At 54.1% G+C, this 18,246-nt stretch overlaps 1 protein-coding gene across 1 annotated transcript in view; it reads left to right on the forward strand.

The window, feature by feature from the left end:
• Ptprf (protein tyrosine phosphatase receptor type F) overlaps nucleotides 1-18,246 on the forward strand; it is an 83,488-nt gene that overhangs the window by 56,754 nt on the left and 8,488 nt on the right. The window contains exons 12-22 of the mRNA XM_026397720.2: nucleotides 1,924-2,229; nucleotides 2,862-3,055; nucleotides 7,624-7,741; nucleotides 7,820-8,398; nucleotides 9,088-9,185; nucleotides 9,373-9,626; nucleotides 9,710-9,803; nucleotides 10,380-10,598; nucleotides 10,948-11,102; nucleotides 13,571-13,686; nucleotides 17,204-17,301. Coding sequence (XP_026253505.2) covers nucleotides 1,924-2,229; nucleotides 2,862-3,055; nucleotides 7,624-7,741; nucleotides 7,820-8,398; nucleotides 9,088-9,185; nucleotides 9,373-9,626; nucleotides 9,710-9,803; nucleotides 10,380-10,598; nucleotides 10,948-11,102; nucleotides 13,571-13,686; nucleotides 17,204-17,301 — 2,231 coding nt within the window. The remainder of the gene's footprint in view (nucleotides 1-1,923; nucleotides 2,230-2,861; nucleotides 3,056-7,623; nucleotides 7,742-7,819; nucleotides 8,399-9,087; nucleotides 9,186-9,372; nucleotides 9,627-9,709; nucleotides 9,804-10,379; nucleotides 10,599-10,947; nucleotides 11,103-13,570; nucleotides 13,687-17,203; nucleotides 17,302-18,246) is intronic.

An 18,246-nucleotide genomic window follows, 5' to 3' on the forward strand; every position in this document is an offset into this window, starting at 1 on the left:
GATGAGGTGGTGTGGCAGATTAGAGAGATCTCTGGGGTGTCAGCTGGCCCGGATTTGATAATGAATAACATGATGGGGGGTTGAGGGAAAGGGAAGCAGAGGTTCATCTTATTACTGATTTGTGAGTCCTACAAGAAGAGTGCCACCACCAGAATAGCAAACGGACAGACCAGGTTTGAAGAGTATGTCTGGTTTCAGACATCCAAGTTCAAGATGCCACATGCTAGCCAAGTTGGGGTACATGGCCGGTCCTGGGATGGAAGAGGACCTGAAAGACGGAAGTGGGAGGAAATCTAGAGAGAAGTGGTTTGGAGGTTACAAGAAAAGGAAGTTTCAAGCGGTAAACCAGAGGCTGCTATGGAGTGGCCAGGAAAAGGAACGCAGGCCTTCCTGCTGGATCTGGTGGTGTGGAAGAGTGGGCCTGGATGAAAGTTGTGGCATTGTGAGGACTGTGTGGGAGGTGAGGAAGTAGGACAGCAAGCTCAGATGCTGTCAGGAAACTCAGCAATGAGGGGGACCGTGGTAGCCAGAGGAGGCTGTGCACTGAGGATGATGTTTTCTTTTAAGATGGGAAAATTTCAAGCATATTTAAATATTATTGGGAGAGAATCAATAGAACAAAATAGGAAGCTTAGTTAAAGAAGGGTAACTGGTGGAGTCTCAGGAGATGGAGAGAAAGTAAGGGCAGACATGGGTGATGGGAGACCATGGCCTCAGTGTGGCGTGAAAGAATAGGTGCAAATGCACATAGGTGGGTGGCTCTGGTAGCAAGAAATGACAGGAGCTGCTTGTGGAAGGCATGGTCACATGCTGGCAGGCAAAGGGGGCTAAAGGTTTGGGGGGTGTGGAGAATGTTGATTGGGTCCCATGGCAAGTAGCAGAGTGAGCCCGTAGAGAACAGACACCAGCAAGCAGCACAGAGGTCCTCAGGGAGACCACTAGGGACAGGCTCCTGGGCAGCAGCCTCCATGGAGAGGTGGCGTTTTTGTTTGTTTTATCTGCTCTGGTGCTGCCTCAGAGAAGGCAAAGAGTTGTCCTCTTACAGCTTGGTGTGGGCCAGGTCGAGATGGAAAGATGAGGAAGTGAGAGAGTTTGGGATATTGGTGAGAGTGGTGAGCTGGTGACCTTGGAGTTGAAGCTGGATAATAAGGGCAGCAAGGATGGCAGTGGATGGATGGTGGTCTGAGGGCTGAAGAGTCATAGTGCTGGGGGCCTGGGGACAGCTAAGCTGGAACAAGAGGTGGGGTCTGCAGGGGAAGATAGAAGTTTTGGAGGTAGGGTCCTTCCCAGCAGTGGCGATGTACAAGGCAGGGCCATAGCCGTGCAGGGGAGAGGAAAGCCCTAGAGATAAGGGGCTCTGGAGCCAGTGAGTCAAGGAGCTGCTAAAGTCACCCAGACACAGGGGTGGTGACAGAACTTGAGATGGAGAGGAAGCCTCTGCATTGGCAGCAGTTTCCTCAGTGGACATACGAGTCTGGAAATGTAACTGGGCATGTCATGGACACATCTGCCTCCTGAACCCCAAGGAACCTGTCGGGTGACAGCACCTCCACTAGGTACTTTTTCTCTAAACCCCAGGGGCTGCTGGCCTTCTGCAAGACCGGAGCTGTATTCTCCGTATTCTGATGCACACTGTGCATGTGTTGTGCAGACAGCATATGTATGGGACAGACGCTGTTAGAACTCCATATGCATGTGTGAGACACTGTGTGAGTGAGACAGGAGAGAGCCCATCATAGTTCAAAGAGAGTCAGGCTGTCCTCTTGACAATGTGGCAGCCTGTCTAGAGGGACCCCCATGATGTCCCTTTCAGCACTTGAAGTAGCCTGTCAGGGTGAGTCTCCCGTCCACTATGACTTGGTCACCATGCCTGTGATTCCCCACCCTCCATCTGCCTGCTTTCCCCCCATTTGTCTTCCCCAGCCCCCTCCGCCCCTCCCCAGAAGGTGACATGTGTGAGCACGGGTTCCACCACGGTCCGGGTAAGTTGGGTCCCACCGCCAGCGAACAGCCGCAACGGCATTATCACGCAGTACTCCGTGGCTTATGAGGCGGTGGACGGCGAGGACCGCGGGCGACATGTGGTGGATGGCATCAGCCGTGAGCATTTCAGCTGGGACCTGGTGGGCCTGGAGAAGTGGACCGAGTACCGGGTGTGGGTGCGGGCACACACAGATGTGGGCCCTGGCCCGGAGAGCAGCCCGGTGCTGGTGCGCACCGACGAGGACGGTAGGTGGTGGTGGCAGGAGGAAGGGCGGGGGAGGGGAGGCACACTGCCTCAGACATCACCCACCAAGCACCCAGGGCCTTTCCTTTTCAAGCCCCTGCAGATTCTTATCTCCTGGTACAAACTTTGTGGCCCACACTGGGGAAATGTAGCTGATGAGACAACCCATGCCTAAGTCCCAGGTTTTGGGCTTTCTCCAGAGCATCTGAAGTCTTTAAAAGACTATGGTAGGAGAAGCAGGCCCACTTAAGATTCAAGAGGTCAAAACTAGGAAAATTGCTGCAAAAGACTCTCAAAGTAGAGTCAGCATAACTCAAGCTTGGCTGGACATTGGCATACCAGGAAGAGTTGGTACAGGTCGTGCTGACTTTGAGATAGCTAAAGGCCTGGTGCCTCACCTCCACCTGTTCCCTCACATCTTCTCTCCTCCCAAATGAGGTATCCCTGCCAGAGGGGTTGGCTCCTCCCTGTGGCAGGGAGTGGATTCTTCACCAGGATAGACGCCCTAAGGAAATGACATTAGGTCTTTTCCTGGGAGAGAGGGGTGCAGAGGCAAGGCCCTGGAGTTTGCTGTGCCCACCTGAGCCAAGATCAGTACAACCAGGTCTGACTTCCTTTTCTACTTGGCCCCCAGTGCCCAGTGGGCCACCAAGGAAGGTGGAGGTGGAGCCGCTGAACTCCACTGCCGTGCATGTCTCCTGGAAGCTGCCTATCCCCAGCAAGCAGCATGGCCAGATTCGAGGCTACCAGGTCACCTATGTGCGTCTAGAGAATGGCGAGCCCCGAGGTCCACCCATCATCCAAGATGTCATGCTGTCTGAGGCCCAGGTGCGCCATTGTGTGGTGGTGGGTGGAAGGGTGAACAGCGACCAGCATACACTGCTTTCCATTTGGAGCCCAGATGTGCTTCCCACCCCTGCCTGTCCTCAGGGGTGCTATGTCTGCCTTTTCTGGTCATGACACCAGAAATATACTGCTGCAGCAGGGGTGAGGGCACTGGCACTGGGAGGTGAGGGCCAGATTCCACCTTCTCTCTCTGTCTTAGGGCTGCCCAGACTGTGCCAACCTCAGTCCTGGTAGGAGTCTCAGTGGTTTAGCCACAGCCCTCACAGTGAGGGGCTCCGTCTCCACAGACCCCAGGCCTTTGTGGTTTGCAGGAAGCAAATGCAGTGTGGTGGTTGGACTGGACCTTGCAGATTCAATTTCCTTCCAGGCGGTGCTGTGCAAGGTATCCACTCTGCCACAACCAGAGGTAGATAGCGGCTTTTGAGGCTGTGTTATTCCTACCCCCTTTGGCCATAGGCCAGTGGCCAATGCCAATCTCTGAATGGCCAAGCTGGGTGTTACTGTGCTCCCGACCCCCATGAGGAAGACCCAGACCCTGATGTTTCTCTCAGGGGCAGGGCCTGCCAGCTAACCTGCCTCACACTAACCTATGTGAGTGTCTGTTCTCTTGCGAGTGATGGTGATTTTTCCGCCCATGAGCTTGGGGTGAGGTCCCTGGGGTATTCTGAGCACTAGTTTGCTATTACGATGAAGAATATACAGCACCAAGAAGCTATGTGAGTAGCCAGAATTACCAAGCAAGTGGGTAGCTGAACTTGAATAAAAAGCCAAGTCTCTGGACTACTGGAAAAAGACTGCAATTGTCCTGAAATAGTGGCACATGCCTGTAATCCCAGCAGCTTGGGAGGCTGAGGCAGGGAGATCCCAAGTTCAAAGCCAGCCTCAGCAACTTGGTGAGGCCCTAAGCTCCTTAGCAAGACCCTGTCTCAAAATTACAAAAATTAAAAGGGCTGGGGATGTGGCCCAGGGATTAATCTCTGGTAGGAAAAACAAAAGAGTTATAACTACTGGTGTGGTCTGCTGTCAAGATGTTTCCATCCAGAATCAGGACCTGGGCCAGTGCTAAGCCAGACCTAGCAGGAGGAGCTTGGAGTCCCTCCCTGTGCAGCTTCTCACCTCTCCCTGGGATTACAGCAGGGATATGAGCATGTACTCCACGCTGTGTGGGTTTCACTGAAGTGTAGGCTCACCCACTACAACCTCCAGTTGGGCTTATCCCTCTGAGGCAAAATTCCTTTCTTCCCTGAGTGTCCTTTCCTCCTCTTAGCATGTCCCATGCTGAGGGACCAAAGGGGTGGAGGGTGGGGTGTGTGTACCCCCTGCATTCCTAGGGCAGGTTAAGGGCTCCTCAGGAAGCCTCAGCAGACACACCCACCTAGAAACATCCCAGGAATGGTCTCCCTCAAGCCCCTCCCATCCTAGAGGGCCACCATCACAGCTGGGGCCAGCACCGCAACTGAAGCCAGTAGGGTTTCAGAGCAGTCATTTAGGGTGCCCCCTTCTGGTCCCAAGCTGTTTGGAAGGGAGCTGGACCAGAAGATCAGGAGCACTATCCTCTTAACCATATGTCCTTGATGGGGAGTACACCCGGGCAAGGGAGATCACTAAAGACAGGTCCTGCCCTTGCCACCCCCTGGGTATGGTCATTTTGCTCCAAGCCAGTAGGAGAGCAGATGGGGCCTGGTCCGCAGCCTGGCCACAGGACCCAGCTGTCCTTTCTGCTTCCCTGTCAAGGACACAGCAGCCTGTTCTTCTCTACCCAGCAGCACCATCTGCTCAGCCCAGGGCCCCCATCAGTACAGAAAGAACCGTTTGATACATATGCCCCTGACCCCTGAGTGTACAGCCAGATCTGTCTCCTGTGTTGATTCTGTGTCAGGCTTGTCACTATTTTGGTTTTTGTTGTTTTTTTGTTTGTTTGTTTCTTCTTCTTCTGGGGATTAAGCCCAGAGCCTTACAAATGCTAGGCTAGTGCTCTACCACTGAACTGCAGTCCCCAGCCCCAGGCTTGTTGCTATTTCTGTTGGTTTCTGACTCCATCTCATTGTCTTCTTTTGTCCCTTTTTCATGGTCTCTGTCCTCACTGCTCTGGTTTTTCCAGCTCAGCCTCTTCCCTCTCCTCTCTCCCTTTCTCCTCCTGCCACTTCTCTGTTCCCTGCCTTGTCTCTGATTCCATTTTATTTGACCCTCTCCTTCCCTTTTCCCTCACTCTGCCTCTAACATGTGAGAACGCCATGTGCAGGCCTGGCCTAGACAGCTCAGGCCTCCCTGCAACAAGGAAATGGGAACAGAGCCCAGCCCCACCCTGCAGAGTGGCCTTAACTGTTAGGAACCTATCAAGCATCTTCCCATACTGTGTTCCAAAGACTTTGCAGTAGAGCTTGCCAGCACAGGAGGAGTGTAGGTCAGCTCTGTGAGGGTGGCCAGGCTGGGGGGCCCCATGGCTTCTATAGCCTGGAGGTACTGTAAATCATCTTCCTGTGCCATGCTTTATTGGCCCGCCTGGGCCCTCCAGAACCATAGACTGTCAAAACAGAGGCCTCAGTACCCCTCCAACCACCTACGTGCACCAACGGACTAAAGGATTTACTAAGAAATCGCAACACTGCCAGCCCTAGAAACTGGCTGGCCTTCCTAGCTCAATGCTCAGGCACCCACAGAAGGGAGCAGGTGTGTCAGGGGCTCTGGTGCCTGTGGGCAGTGCCCAGGCTCTAAGCTGAACACTCATGACCTTCATAATCTTGCTAGCTAATCGGCCCCTTGACCCACCCCAGCCACCATGCATCTCTTATATTCTGGGATGCTCCTTATACTCAGGTGGCTATAATTTGTTGTTCCAACTTTGAGAGTGAAAAGAGGCCTTGATTAATCATACCAAGACACATGTAGACTGGAACTACCAAGCTGTGTGGTCATCCCACTCACCCCTCAGTCTTTTCTCTGTTCTCTGCCTGTGCTCTCAAACCCACTCCACACCCGTAGCCTCTGTTGCAGAGGGTCTCTACCTAGAGTTCTCTGACCCTCAGTTTCAGCTCCTCCACCGCTTCAGGCTGTCTGCCCTCCAGGATTCCCAGCCCTTGTCTGTGTTCAGTGAGGCAGGGACTTGAATCTTTGGATGGGAATTTGTCCTGGGCTGCTACCCCTATGGGCACTTCAGAGGTCCAAGGCCTCTATCTGTCCTCCATGGGCCAGGACCTCTCCAGGCCAGAATCCTTCACCATCCTGTCTCCCTTTTTCTCCCTCTCCCACGGTCAGTGGCGGCCAGAGGAGTCCGAGGACTATGTAAGTAAAGGTGTGCGAGCGTGGGCAAGACTGGGTCAGGCTGGGCTCATGGGACACTCCCCCTCTCCCTTCTCTCCTCCCAGCCTGTGTTGCCAAGATCCACAGGGCACCAACCACATCTGGAGAAAATTGGCGTTTAGACAGGAGCACCAAGCTGAGCAGCGATTGGCGTTTCCTCTAATCCTTACTTCTCGCCTGTCGAGCAGCAATTTGAAGCCAATGTTCATGATCGACCAGGGCCTGGCCCCTGCTCCGGCCAGACAGGGATGGAGTTAAATCCAATCCTGATCGTTAGGCCTTATTGATCCTGAGTGAAAAATCACCTGCTTAGGGCGCAGGCTGGGACAAGAGTCTAGGGAGCTGGGTCGGGCATTGGTGCTGCTGGAGCCCCAGCCCTGGGAGACCCTCCAGCTGGGGCAGGAAGAGGCCTGTGAGGGGCTGTTGGTAGCTGCCATGACTCCACCTGAGGCTCAGAGCTGGAGGGACACCAGGGTTGGTGGTGGCAGCCCTGTTCCCACTGCACGGTGGTCCCCTCTCTTCTTCCCACTCTTCTCCCTGTGTGGCGTGGCTTGGTCCCCCTGTGCTATTTCTCCGCATGTCCAGAAACGATGCCTTTGCTGGAAATGGGTGGGAAGACATGCCCTGGCTGACTTCTTAGGAATCAGTGGGAACATGGGAAGCGAGTCCCCCAGGTGTAGGGGAGCTCCTTGTCTTCTTCCTGTCTTTCCTTACTCCCTCAGGTGTAGGGTGTTGCAGGGAATGGTTGTTCACAGAGTCAGTGGCCCAGGGGTGGTGAGCTGTGATCCTGACTAGTAGGGTGGGGCCCCTCCACCCTGGTGTGTGTGTGTGTGTGTGTGTGTTAATGTCCGCAGGTGTGTGCAGGCAGAGCTGTAGTCTCTGTGCATGTGAGTGCCGGTAGCCATGCAGGTGCTGGGTATGTGTGAGGTTCTGCCCTGTGAGAATGTGTGCAGGGCCCTCTTGAGGTGCCATTTACAGCCCGACAGAGTTGAGGAAACAGCATGGCCCTTTGTTCTTGTCTGAAAGGAAGAATGATCAGTCTGTCCCAGGCCTGTGGCTCCTGGAATGGGTGGGATCCTCTCGGCCCTCATTCTACCTGGCTGCCCTACCTCGGCAGTCCAGCATTTCACAGCCTAACCTCCCAGGACCTCTGGCCCTGTGTGCCTGGGGCCTCCCTGCAGGCTAGGGTCCTGAGGTAGCTGACACAGTCTGACCTCTTCTGATGGGAACGGCCCCTCCTCCTCCCTCAGGAAACCACCATCAGCAGCCTCACCCCAGAGACTACCTACTCCATTACTGTCGCTGCCTACACCACCAAGGGGGATGGTGCCCGAAGCAAGCCCAAAATTGTTACAACAACTGGGGCAGGTGAGTGAGGGGTCAGGGGCAGAGCTGAGGGTGGGCATTGGAGAGGGCAGCACCAGAGTCCAGTGCGTGGTTGTTTAGTCCCAGGCCGACCCACCATGATGGTCAGCACCACAGCCATGAACACGGCGCTACTTCAGTGGCACCCACCCAAGGAGCTGCCTGGTGAGCTGCTGGGCTACCGGTTGCAATACCGCCGGGCCGATGAGGCGCGGCCTAACACCATAGATTTTGGCAAAGATGATCAGCACTTTACAGTCACCGGTCTGCACAAGGGGGCCACCTACATCTTCCGGCTTGCTGCCAAGAACCGGGCCGGCCCAGGCGAGGAGTTCGAGAAGGAGATTACAACCCCTGAGGACGTGCCTAGTGGCTTTCCCCAAAACCTGCGAGTGACAGGACTGACCACGACTACCACAGAATTGGCCTGGGACCCACCAGTGCTAGCAGAGAGGAATGGGCGCATCACCAACTACACTGTGGTGTACCGTGACATCAATAGCCAGCAGGAGCTGCAGAACATCTCTGCTGACACACACCTTACTCTGTCTGGCCTCAAGCCGGACACCACTTACGACATCAAGGTCCGTGCACGTACCAGCAAAGGCGCCGGTCCACTCAGCCCCAGTATCCAGTCCCGGACCATGCCTGTGGAGCAAGGTGTGTGCTGTGGGCATGGCAATGCCTGCCCAAATGTGGCTACGCCTGGGGACCTCTGCTCTCTTGACCCACTGACCTCTGGCAACTGTGATCCACCAGCCTCTGCTGTGTGACCCCTCAATTTCTCATGACTGTGACTACTAATCTCTAGTGAACAGGCACCATGTTTTTGGGTGTGAGACCCCTGACTTCTGCTGTCCTTGACCTACTGACCTGCTGCGTGACCTTTCAATTTCTTGTGACTTTGACCCACTGATCTCTTTGATTCCATCACCATTCTTGGGTGTACAGCCTACTGATCTTTGGTTTATAGCACTAATCTCTAAAACCCACTGACCTCTAGTGAACATGCTCCACCGTGCCCTGGTATGGCCATGTGCTTCTCACAACCATTATCCACTGACACCTGGCCTCTAACTTGGTGTCTGTGAGTTCAAGCTTTTACCCATGCTCTTCTGGAGATTTCTGGCAATTGGTGCTGTAGCATCCGCTACCCTGTTCAGTGCTCACTGTGGAAGAGCTTGGGCTGGGAGTTGAACTGTGCCATTTGAAGCTGGCTGGGAATGGGGGTGCTTGGTTCTCTGAAGCTGTTCCTAAACCCCTATTTCCCAATAATGTCTCATTCTCTGGCTCATTCACCCCACTCCAGATAGCCAGCAAAAGCTGACTTCCTCCTTGTGCCTCCACAGTGTTTGCTAAGAACTTCCGTGTGGCAGCTGCAATGAAGACATCTGTGCTGCTCAGCTGGGAGGTCCCTGACTCCTACAAGTCTGCTGTGCCCTTCAAGGTGGGTAAGGGCCACAATCAGTCAGACCACTCCACACAGGCCTTCTGTGTGCTGTCATTCATTCCAATTCCCAGTCCACATGTGCATGTGTCTGTGAACTGGGTCCTGGTTCACATCCTGTGCCTTGTAGGCGCACGGTAGGAACTTCACTCAGGCACTGCCAAGCTCCCCCTCTCATCTCCTGCAGATTCTGTACAATGGACAAAGTGTGGAGGTGGATGGGCACTCGATGCGGAAGCTGATCGCAGACCTGCAGCCTAACACAGAGTACTCATTTGTGCTGATGAACCGTGGCAGCAGTGCGGGAGGCCTGCAGCACCTGGTGTCCATCCGCACGGCTCCTGATCTCCTGCCACACAAGCCACTGCCTGCTTCTGCCTACATAGAGGATGGCCGCTTTGCCCTCTCTATGCCTCAAGTGGAGGACCCCTCACTGGTCAAGTATGCAGGGGCTGGTGGCAGGAGTAGGGCATGGATGCAGGCTGCTGTTGATGGCTGTACTGATTCCTGCTCTGCCCACGCAGGTGGTTCTACATCGTGGTGGTGCCCATTGACCGTGTGGGTGGAAACATGCTCACACCAAGATGGAACACACCTGAGGAGCTGGAGCTGGATGAGGTGCCTGGGGGAGGGGACTGGCACTAATGATACCCCACGCAGTTTGGCAGTAGCCACCTTGCCCTGAGTGTATCCTAGTGGACTCTTTTGGGTCCCCTACCCCAATTGAAATCACTCTTATGTCTGCCCTGGCTGGCAGCCTGTCTCCTCCCTAGAGAGAGGGACTCTAGGGGAAAGCCTCTGAGAGTATTCAGAGACTCCTGAAAGACTGTGGAGAATGCCTGGGAAGTGTTTGGGGAGAATCCCCTGTGGTGGGTAACAGCGGGGATGTTTCCATAGCTATAGTCTGAGCTCTGTAGACTTTCGAGAATCCTACGTATATGGAGACCATGGAGAGGCTGGAATGAGCCTTAAGCTTGTTTTCCTGGGACACGTGAAGTCTTCTATTCTCTCCTTACAGCTTATTTGGAAACTGTCTCTCTGGTTAGGATAAGATTCCCATAAGGCTTCTCATGGGCTGGCGGGAGGGGTACCATTGTGGTATCTGGCATTATTATGTACCTGCAGTGGCCAGGCCATGGCCCCAGGAACAGCATGCTTAAAGACCCTGTGTGACTCTGTGCTCTGTTTTGCCAGCTTCTGGAAGCTATTGAGCAGGGTGGTGAGGAGCGGCGGCGGCGGCGGCGACAGACAGAACGGTTAAAGCCGTATGTAGCTGCTCAGGTGGATGTGCTCCCCGAGACTTTTACCCTAGGGGACAAGAAGAGCTACCGAGGCTTCTACAACCGACCCCTGTCTCCAGACCTGAGTTACCAGTGCTTCGTGCTTGCCTCCCTGAAGGAACCTGTGGATCAGGTCTGCCTGAGCCAGCTTGGCTCTCAGCACCCAAGACCCCAGACCTGACCTAAGACTAGGCCAGTCTCAAACATGAGGAGACCCCAGGTCTAGGTGGCCCCTGAGACCTAAGATGTGTACTAAGTTTCCCAGGACACTAGGTGGCAAGACCCAAAAGGCCAGACCCGATTTGGCCCAGGAACCCAATCCTGCTGCCCAGCCTTAGGTCAACCTCTTAGGCTTTAGAAAACCAGGCCAGGGCCAGCCCAGTGTAACCCAGCCCCAGCACCTTCTCTGCAGGTTTGATGGGCAGAGGGTGGGTTTGATGGGCTGAGCTCACCGCCTGTGCTGTTCCTCTGCTGCGCCACAGAAGCGCTATGCCTCCAGCCCCTACTCGGATGAGATCGTGGTACAGGTGACACCAGCCCAGCAGCAGGAGGAGCCCGAGATGCTGTGGGTGACAGGCCCCGTCCTGGCAGTCATCCTCATCATACTCATTGTCATCGCCATCCTCCTGTTCAAGAGGTGAGTGCTGCGCTCAGGGACCCTGGGGACAGTGCCTGCCCCTCACCTCAAAGGCCCTTTCTGAGTACAGTGCATTGGAGTAAGTGCAGCCATCCCAACCTGGCCTCTGGCCCCCCAGGCACAGTGGGAAACCAGGATGGGCAGCAGCATCTGTTTGTGTGTGCACCTGCGTCTGCTTGTATGCACCTGTCTGGTGGGGAGCCTCTGTGTGCCTGTCAGCCTGAGTGTGAAGAGGGGCTGAGGATCTCAAGAGAGCTGTTTCGTGTACATCCCTGGGCATCTGTCTGTCTGTCTCTGTCTGAGTGTGAGTGAGTCTGTCTCCTCTTCCAGACACCAAGATTTCCTGGTCCCCTAGTTTCAGCACTTCCTGCCACTCTTCCTACATGGTTTACCAGCCATGCTCTCCTATTTAGGCCCAGAGAGGTCAAGACCGAGGCGCAGGAACACATCCCCACAGATTTTCCCTTAGCAAATATTAACTGAAGGCCCACTGTGCCAAAACTATATTGGTCTCTGTCTTTAACATTCAGTCCTCTCTTCTGGATAGTTGCAGCCACCTGCCCCTGAAGTTTTCCCTTCTGTCTACTTCCAAGTCTCCGAGGTTTTTCCAGAGATTTAACTTCACAATTTTTTTTTGCTGTGCTGGGGATGGAATCCAGGGTCTCAGACATGCTAGGCAATCGCTCTACCACTGAGCTGCACGCACAGAGATTTAATGTTGTCACTCTCCGTTTAAAACCTTTTGGTGGCTTCAAAGATAAAGCCCAGCGTCTTCCATCTAACAGTTGAATACCTGGCTAATCTGGTCCCTGCCTCCACTCTTGACATCATCACACCTAACTAATGCAGTTCCCAGGACAGTGGAGTCTGAGCCCTTCTCCACTCTGCAGCTCTCCCTTCTGCACCCCGCTGCTTCCTCGTCCTTGAAGACTCACTTCAAGGTGCTGGTACCCAGGGGGCCTTCTCTGGCACCCCATCCTTTCCCTACACAGCCATGCCTCTGCTCCAGAATGCTCCATTGGACACATTCTAGGCCTGTGGTACAGTGTGTTGAGCCTCCAATCCTTGGCCCTGGGCAGAGCACATAAGCATGTCTGAGAGCACCTGGCAGAAGGATGTGTGCTGGTCTGTGTGTCTGGCGCATCTCCATGGAGGAGTGCCTGTCTCCTGCCCCATCTCTCCCCTGCCTGGACCAGTGCCCCTTCTGGAGAGCTCACACCTAGGGGTGGGCCTTGAGGAGTACCTCCTATACCCACTCATCCTTCCCACTCCCATTTGGATCATGGTGTCTATGCAAAAGAGAGCCCCCTCCCTGTGAATGTCACATGGGATAAGGATCCCACAGCGTCCCCCGGTCGTGTAAGGGCTGAGTGCTTGGCAGAAACAATGATCATTCCTTTCTTCTGTCCTTGCCTGTCTTTCGGGACCTAGTAAACAAGAAAGGTAGGAGTTGTTCCTTCTCCCTTCACACGCCTCCCTTCTACTTCTTATCCCTGTGTACATGTCAGGCCAGCAGGGAGGGACGGTGTTCTGACCAGAAGCCTCTTGACCTGTTGCTTTAAGCAGCAAACTGTCCAGTCAACACAACAGGCTCCCCGGTTCAGAACGAATCCTCATTGGCATAAGGGGCAGGCCTTGTTGCTGTCTTGCCCTTTCGACTCCATACACTCCACAGAGGATGCTCCTCCCCGCAGGGCACATGCACGATGCAGCTTCATTGCTTCCCCTGAGTCCTCAGAGCTCACCAGAACCTTCCCCAGGCTCCCAGTTCTCGGAGAAGTTACCTCAGTGCTGCAAGAGACTGTCTTGCTCCACTGTGCAGAGCAGCAGGGAACGGTGTCCGGATGCACACACACCGCAGTACACTCGGCAGCTCCCCCAGTACACATGTGCAGACTGCAAGGGGCCCCAGGGTGTTTCTCAGCAGCTGGATCCTATAGTCTGACCCTGTCCTTGTGGATGGGAAAGTGGAAGCCAGTGGGACAGGACTCTACCTGGCTAGATGACACCTTTCCCGTCCCTCCCCTGCTGCTCTGGGCATTTACCCTGATACCTGGAGAGCCAGACAGCTGGGGCCCAGTCCCCTGTGATGTTTGTGTATTTTATATGTCATTTGCATGTTTCTTCCTGGTGGCTTCTGCTGCCTCAGCTGTGGTCATCTTGGGGATAGCAGCCACTGCCCAGCAGTGACCTGCCTTCTGTCCAAAGGAGCCAACAGCCTCTGTGACCCTTTCCTTCCTTGCTGCACTACCTGCTCTGTCTACTCCACACTCCTGCTGTCTCCCTACCCCATCCCTACTCTGTGTTCCTTCATGTTGAGGCTGCTCTGCCCTTGGTTCCTCCATGCTCAGAGGACCGTAGTATGAGGTGGGGCAGTGGGCGGGTAGAACTGTGAACATGGGGCTCCATTGCAGCTGGCTGGCCTTGACCTGGACCTTGACATGGTTGACATCCCTCTGCCTTTTTAGGAAAAGGACCCACTCCCCATCATCAAAGGATGAGCAATCAATTGGGCTGAAGGACTCCCTCCTGGCCCACTCCTCTGACCCTGTGGAGATGCGAAGACTCAACTACCAGACCCCAGGTAGGGCAGCTTCCCCAGGCTGCTTGCCTGCCAGCCTAGATTAAGCAGGCTGCAGGTTTTGTTCCTTAGGTCACTGAAGGACCCCAGTTTTGTTCTCTTTGGACTGAAGTGACAGAAAAGTCCCATATCCAATATCTGGAAAGGTGCTCAGGGCCCAGGATCCTCCTCAGGGCAGCAAAGCTGCTCATCAGTCCCAGTGGGTCTTTGGTCAAGGCCTCTGAATGTGGGCTAAGGAGCTCCCTGGAGCCCACATCCCAGTCACAGGGTGGCCAGTCTCTGCACCCATCCTCTGACCCTCCACACAGAGGGACATGTTAGCAGTGAGCAGTGCCCCATAAGAAACTGGAAGAGAAATGAGGTGTCACACCTGACCTTTCCTACAGGCCAGCTCCAGATCTACTGTACAAGGACAGGGACTGCAGCTCAAGGCTCACTGCCTGCCCTTCCTCCCCAGCCACTCTCATGCTATCTGGCTGATTCTTCTACCTGAAATGTCACTGCTTTTTCTCTGAGCCACACAGCACAGACCTCACCTCTTGGGAGGGTGCCCCACTCATGGCTGGGGATCTCCTCTGCTGGAATTCCCTCAGCCACAACCTTTGAGTTCTGCGGCACCAGATACCATGTCTTGTTCATCCCCCATCCTTGCATTCAGTATACAATGGGTTCTTGTTGAATGCCTGTGAAATGAGCACACAACAACAGAACAAATGAGTGAACTAATGCACACACAGAGGGTTTGTGTATATATGAGCCAGTTATTACTGCATATCAAATTAACCCAGAACTTAGTGGCTTAAAACAACAATAATTATGTATTATCTCTCACAGTTTCTATGAGTCAGGAATTCAGACAGGGCACAGCAGGGGCAGCGTCTGTATTCTAGAATGTTTGGGCCCTCAGCCGGAAGACTTTGAAGGCTGGGAGCTTGAATCATTTAAAGCAGGGGTTGGCAAATTATGGCCCATGGCCAAATTCGGCCCACTACCTGGTCTTATAAATAAAGTTTTCCTGGAATGCAGTCTCACCCATTCATTTCTGGGTCTGTCTGCACTTGAAAGACAGACATCAGTAGATGTAGTAGATATTGGAAGCAAAACCTAAAATATTTGCTGTCTGGCCTCTTAAGGGAAAAGTTTCCTAGCTGTTGGATTGTAAAGATGGCTCATTGAGATGTCAAGTGATTGACAAATCAGCTGTGAGCCTAGCTGGGACTATCAGCTGGACATCCAGGCATGGCCTCTTCATGTGACCTGGGCTTCCTTACAACATGGTGACTGAGTTCAAGGGCATGTGTTCTGACATTGAGCAAGCCAGGCAACCCTAGCAGGCCAGCAAGATTTGATCTGTGAGGAATACAAGTACCAGGACAGTAGTACTGCAGGGCAGAGGACTTGCTTGGCAAGAGGTGCCAAGCCATGAGGGCATTGTTTAGGGGAAAGGGTGGGAGGAGCTCCTTTGAGTGGAGACATTGCACACATGAGCTACTTGAGTGTTTCTCCAATATGGAGTTGACCAACAGGTGAATAGAAGTTCAGGCCAGGGGTCCCCTTGCAGAGGGACTTGGACAGCAGGCTGAGGAACTTGGGACTTCATCTTGAGGGTCCCAGGGAAGCACTAAAGGTTTTTAACAGGGTCAGAATTGTGCTGTAGAAATAGCACTGTGACTGCTATGTGAGAAGGGATTAAAGGGGGAGAAAGTGGAGCAGAGAGACTAGGCTGCTGAGTGGGTAGAAGGCATCAGTGGGGATGGAGGGAAGGGACGGACTCAGGAAGAATGAAGGAGATGAGGGCAGCAGGACTCGGGCTTGAGTGCACATGGGGGATATAAGGATGGCTCTGTGACTGCGGGTAGCAGTGGGCCTGCAGGGTTTGGACTTCTGCTCTAGCCTCAGGGCTGAAACTACCAGTGTGGCAGGTGCTGAGGAGCATGCAGCAGCCAAAGCCCTCAAACAGAAGGCTCTTCCCGGGAGCAGGCAGGAAGGAGAGGGAGCCAGGGAGGGAGGGTGGCACAGTGTCAAGGAGGATGGTTGAAGAGTAGTCAGGAGGAGGGCAGGGGTCACATGAGGAGCAGGTATCTCTCAAGTGCCACAGAGAACTGTGCATGGCAGGAAGGGACCAAGCAATTTATTTAGCAGAGTGGGAGACTCAAGGGAGGACCAATGCCTTGGCAGGTAGGACGTTGGCGGGAGTGTGGCAATCCAGCACTGGGGCAGAAATTTCCACAGATTGAGGAGAAGTGGGGGGGGGGGTGCAGAGAAACTCATTAGAGGCCGCTGCACGTGAAGGAGACATGGGCAGGCACTCGAAAAGACACACTCCTGTTGAGATACACCCTCTACCCCAAAGGCCAAATTTTGATACCTGAAGGAATACGGTTGGTTTGAACTTAATAGTTGGTCATAAAAAGAACCCTGAAAGGCCACCAACCCATGAGGTTTGTGAACACTCACATCTAGAGGTGGGACATCTGTCTGCGTTACTGGGAGACCAGAGGCCTGTGATGGGTTTTATCCCATGGCCCCCTGCTCCTCACTGCTCTGACCTTCCTGCCCCACCCACACTGTGTCTGAGCTCATAGCCATGTGACCAGAAAAGGTTAACAGGTTAACGGGCTCTCTTCTCTCGCCCCATTGTGTTTTTTTCTTTTGGTTTGTTTTCTCTGCAGGTTCCAGTGCCCCCAGTTGCCCGAATATTTCAAGTTAGTTTCCAAAGTTCCCACGCTTCGGGAAACTTTGGCTTTGGTGTCGTTTCCATTTCTCTACTTTTCTCACCCCATCGCCTCCTACCTTCCTTGTTCATTTCTCTCCTTTCCTCTCTTCTCTCCCCTCCTGGGCGTCTCCTCATCTCTCTCCTTCGCCCCCTTCCTCTCTTCCCACCTCGTGACCTCCACTTCTCTTTTCTGCCTTCTTTCTCAGTCTGATAGCTCTCAGGGTGCCTCTCCCTCCTGTATCCTTGTCTCTCTCTCTCCATCTTCCTCCTCATCTCAGTTTCTCTCTGTGTATTCCTTCTGGGTCTCTCTGCCATTGTCTGTACTTCACAAACACTCCATCCACACACTCTGTGTCTGGGACAACAGTGTCACCCAGTCTCTTGTAGTGACCGGCGCCAGTGAGGGGCAGGAGGGCAGTCCCCAGGCAGGTGTGGTGGGAACCCAGCTTCCACCTATCAGCTGCCGCCAACCTGGGCTTCTAATATGAGCCCAGGAGGGAGGAAGCCTCCCGTTCCTCTTAAGCAGACCTGCCAGGCAGAGCCCTGGTGCCCCCACTCAGCACAGTGTCACCTGACATGCTTCCACGTGTTCACAGCATATGTACTTCCCCCTCTGTCCTCTCCACCCTCTGGCCACTGTGTGCTCCTCCATCCCTGTTGCCGCATGTGCTGCCGTCTCCATGCCACCAGTGCCAAGTGCTCCATGGTCCCAGTGTTCACGTGTGCACATACATGCATCAGGGCTGTCTCCACCATCCTGCTCAAGCCTCATGTTAACTGCCTGTGTGTGCCCTGCCTCTCCAGGTATGCGAGACCACCCACCCATCCCCATCACCGATCTGGCAGACAACATTGAACGCCTCAAAGCCAATGATGGCCTCAAGTTCTCCCAGGAGTATGAGGTGAGACATAACCCTGTCCCATGTGGCTGGGCGGGGGCCTACCCCATAACAGCTCCTATCTTGTCCCAGGTCAAAGCAGTGGTTAGGGTTCCAGGTTTTCCTGGTATACAGAGAGGAATGACAGCTGGGAAACTGGCCTCAGGTGCTGAGTCTAGCCAAGGCCCTGCCCAGACCTTCTGGTGGTTACCTAGGAGATGCTTTAGCAATATGCTGGGTGCTCACACACGTACCCTGATGCTAACAGAGGCAGACACAGGGTACAGACCCAGATCAGTAACAAGAGCCACAATAGCTGGCTTTTGTCAAGAGCTTACTGCAGGCCAACATTGGCTGAGCACCAAGCATCATCATCTCACTCCCCGCATAACCTTCTGAGGTGGTACTATATTACTGTCCCCTCAGGTGAGGAAGTGGGCCTCAGAGAGGGAAAGTGACTTGCCCACAGTAAAACAGCTGATGAGTAGTGGAGCTGGGATTCCAACTCAGGCCTACCTGACAGCCTGTGCCTGCACTGCATGACCATTCTACCCACACACTTGATGCCTGGGACAGCAGAGTGCTGAGCCTCCCATGGTGACTGCACCCACGAGGGTTAAGAGAGCTGTCCCCAGGCAGGTGTGGTGGAAGCCCAGCTTTTATCCCGTCAGCTGTCACCCACCTGTGCTCACATGTGCACTCGCAGTGCACAGCTCGCAGATGAAGAGCCAGGGGCTCAGGCCCTGCTCTTCAGACCCTCCTTGTGCTCACCTCACTCTGGCCTGTTGGTGGCTCAGATTTCAGGGTCTGAGGGCTTCTACCTGACTCGCAGCTGGTGGCAGGAGATGACTCTGAATGTTTCTAGGCCGTCCAGCTTGGGAGGGACTTTGTTAAAGAAGGCAATAATAAAGGAGAGGCCCATCTCCTGTAGTAAGCATGGAGAGGTCTTTTCTGCCTTGTCCATCACTC

The sequence above is a fragment of the Urocitellus parryii genome, chromosome 11, assembly GCF_045843805.1.
Source record: "Urocitellus parryii isolate mUroPar1 chromosome 11, mUroPar1.hap1, whole genome shotgun sequence".
Lineage (NCBI taxonomy): Eukaryota > Metazoa > Chordata > Mammalia > Rodentia > Sciuridae > Urocitellus > Urocitellus parryii.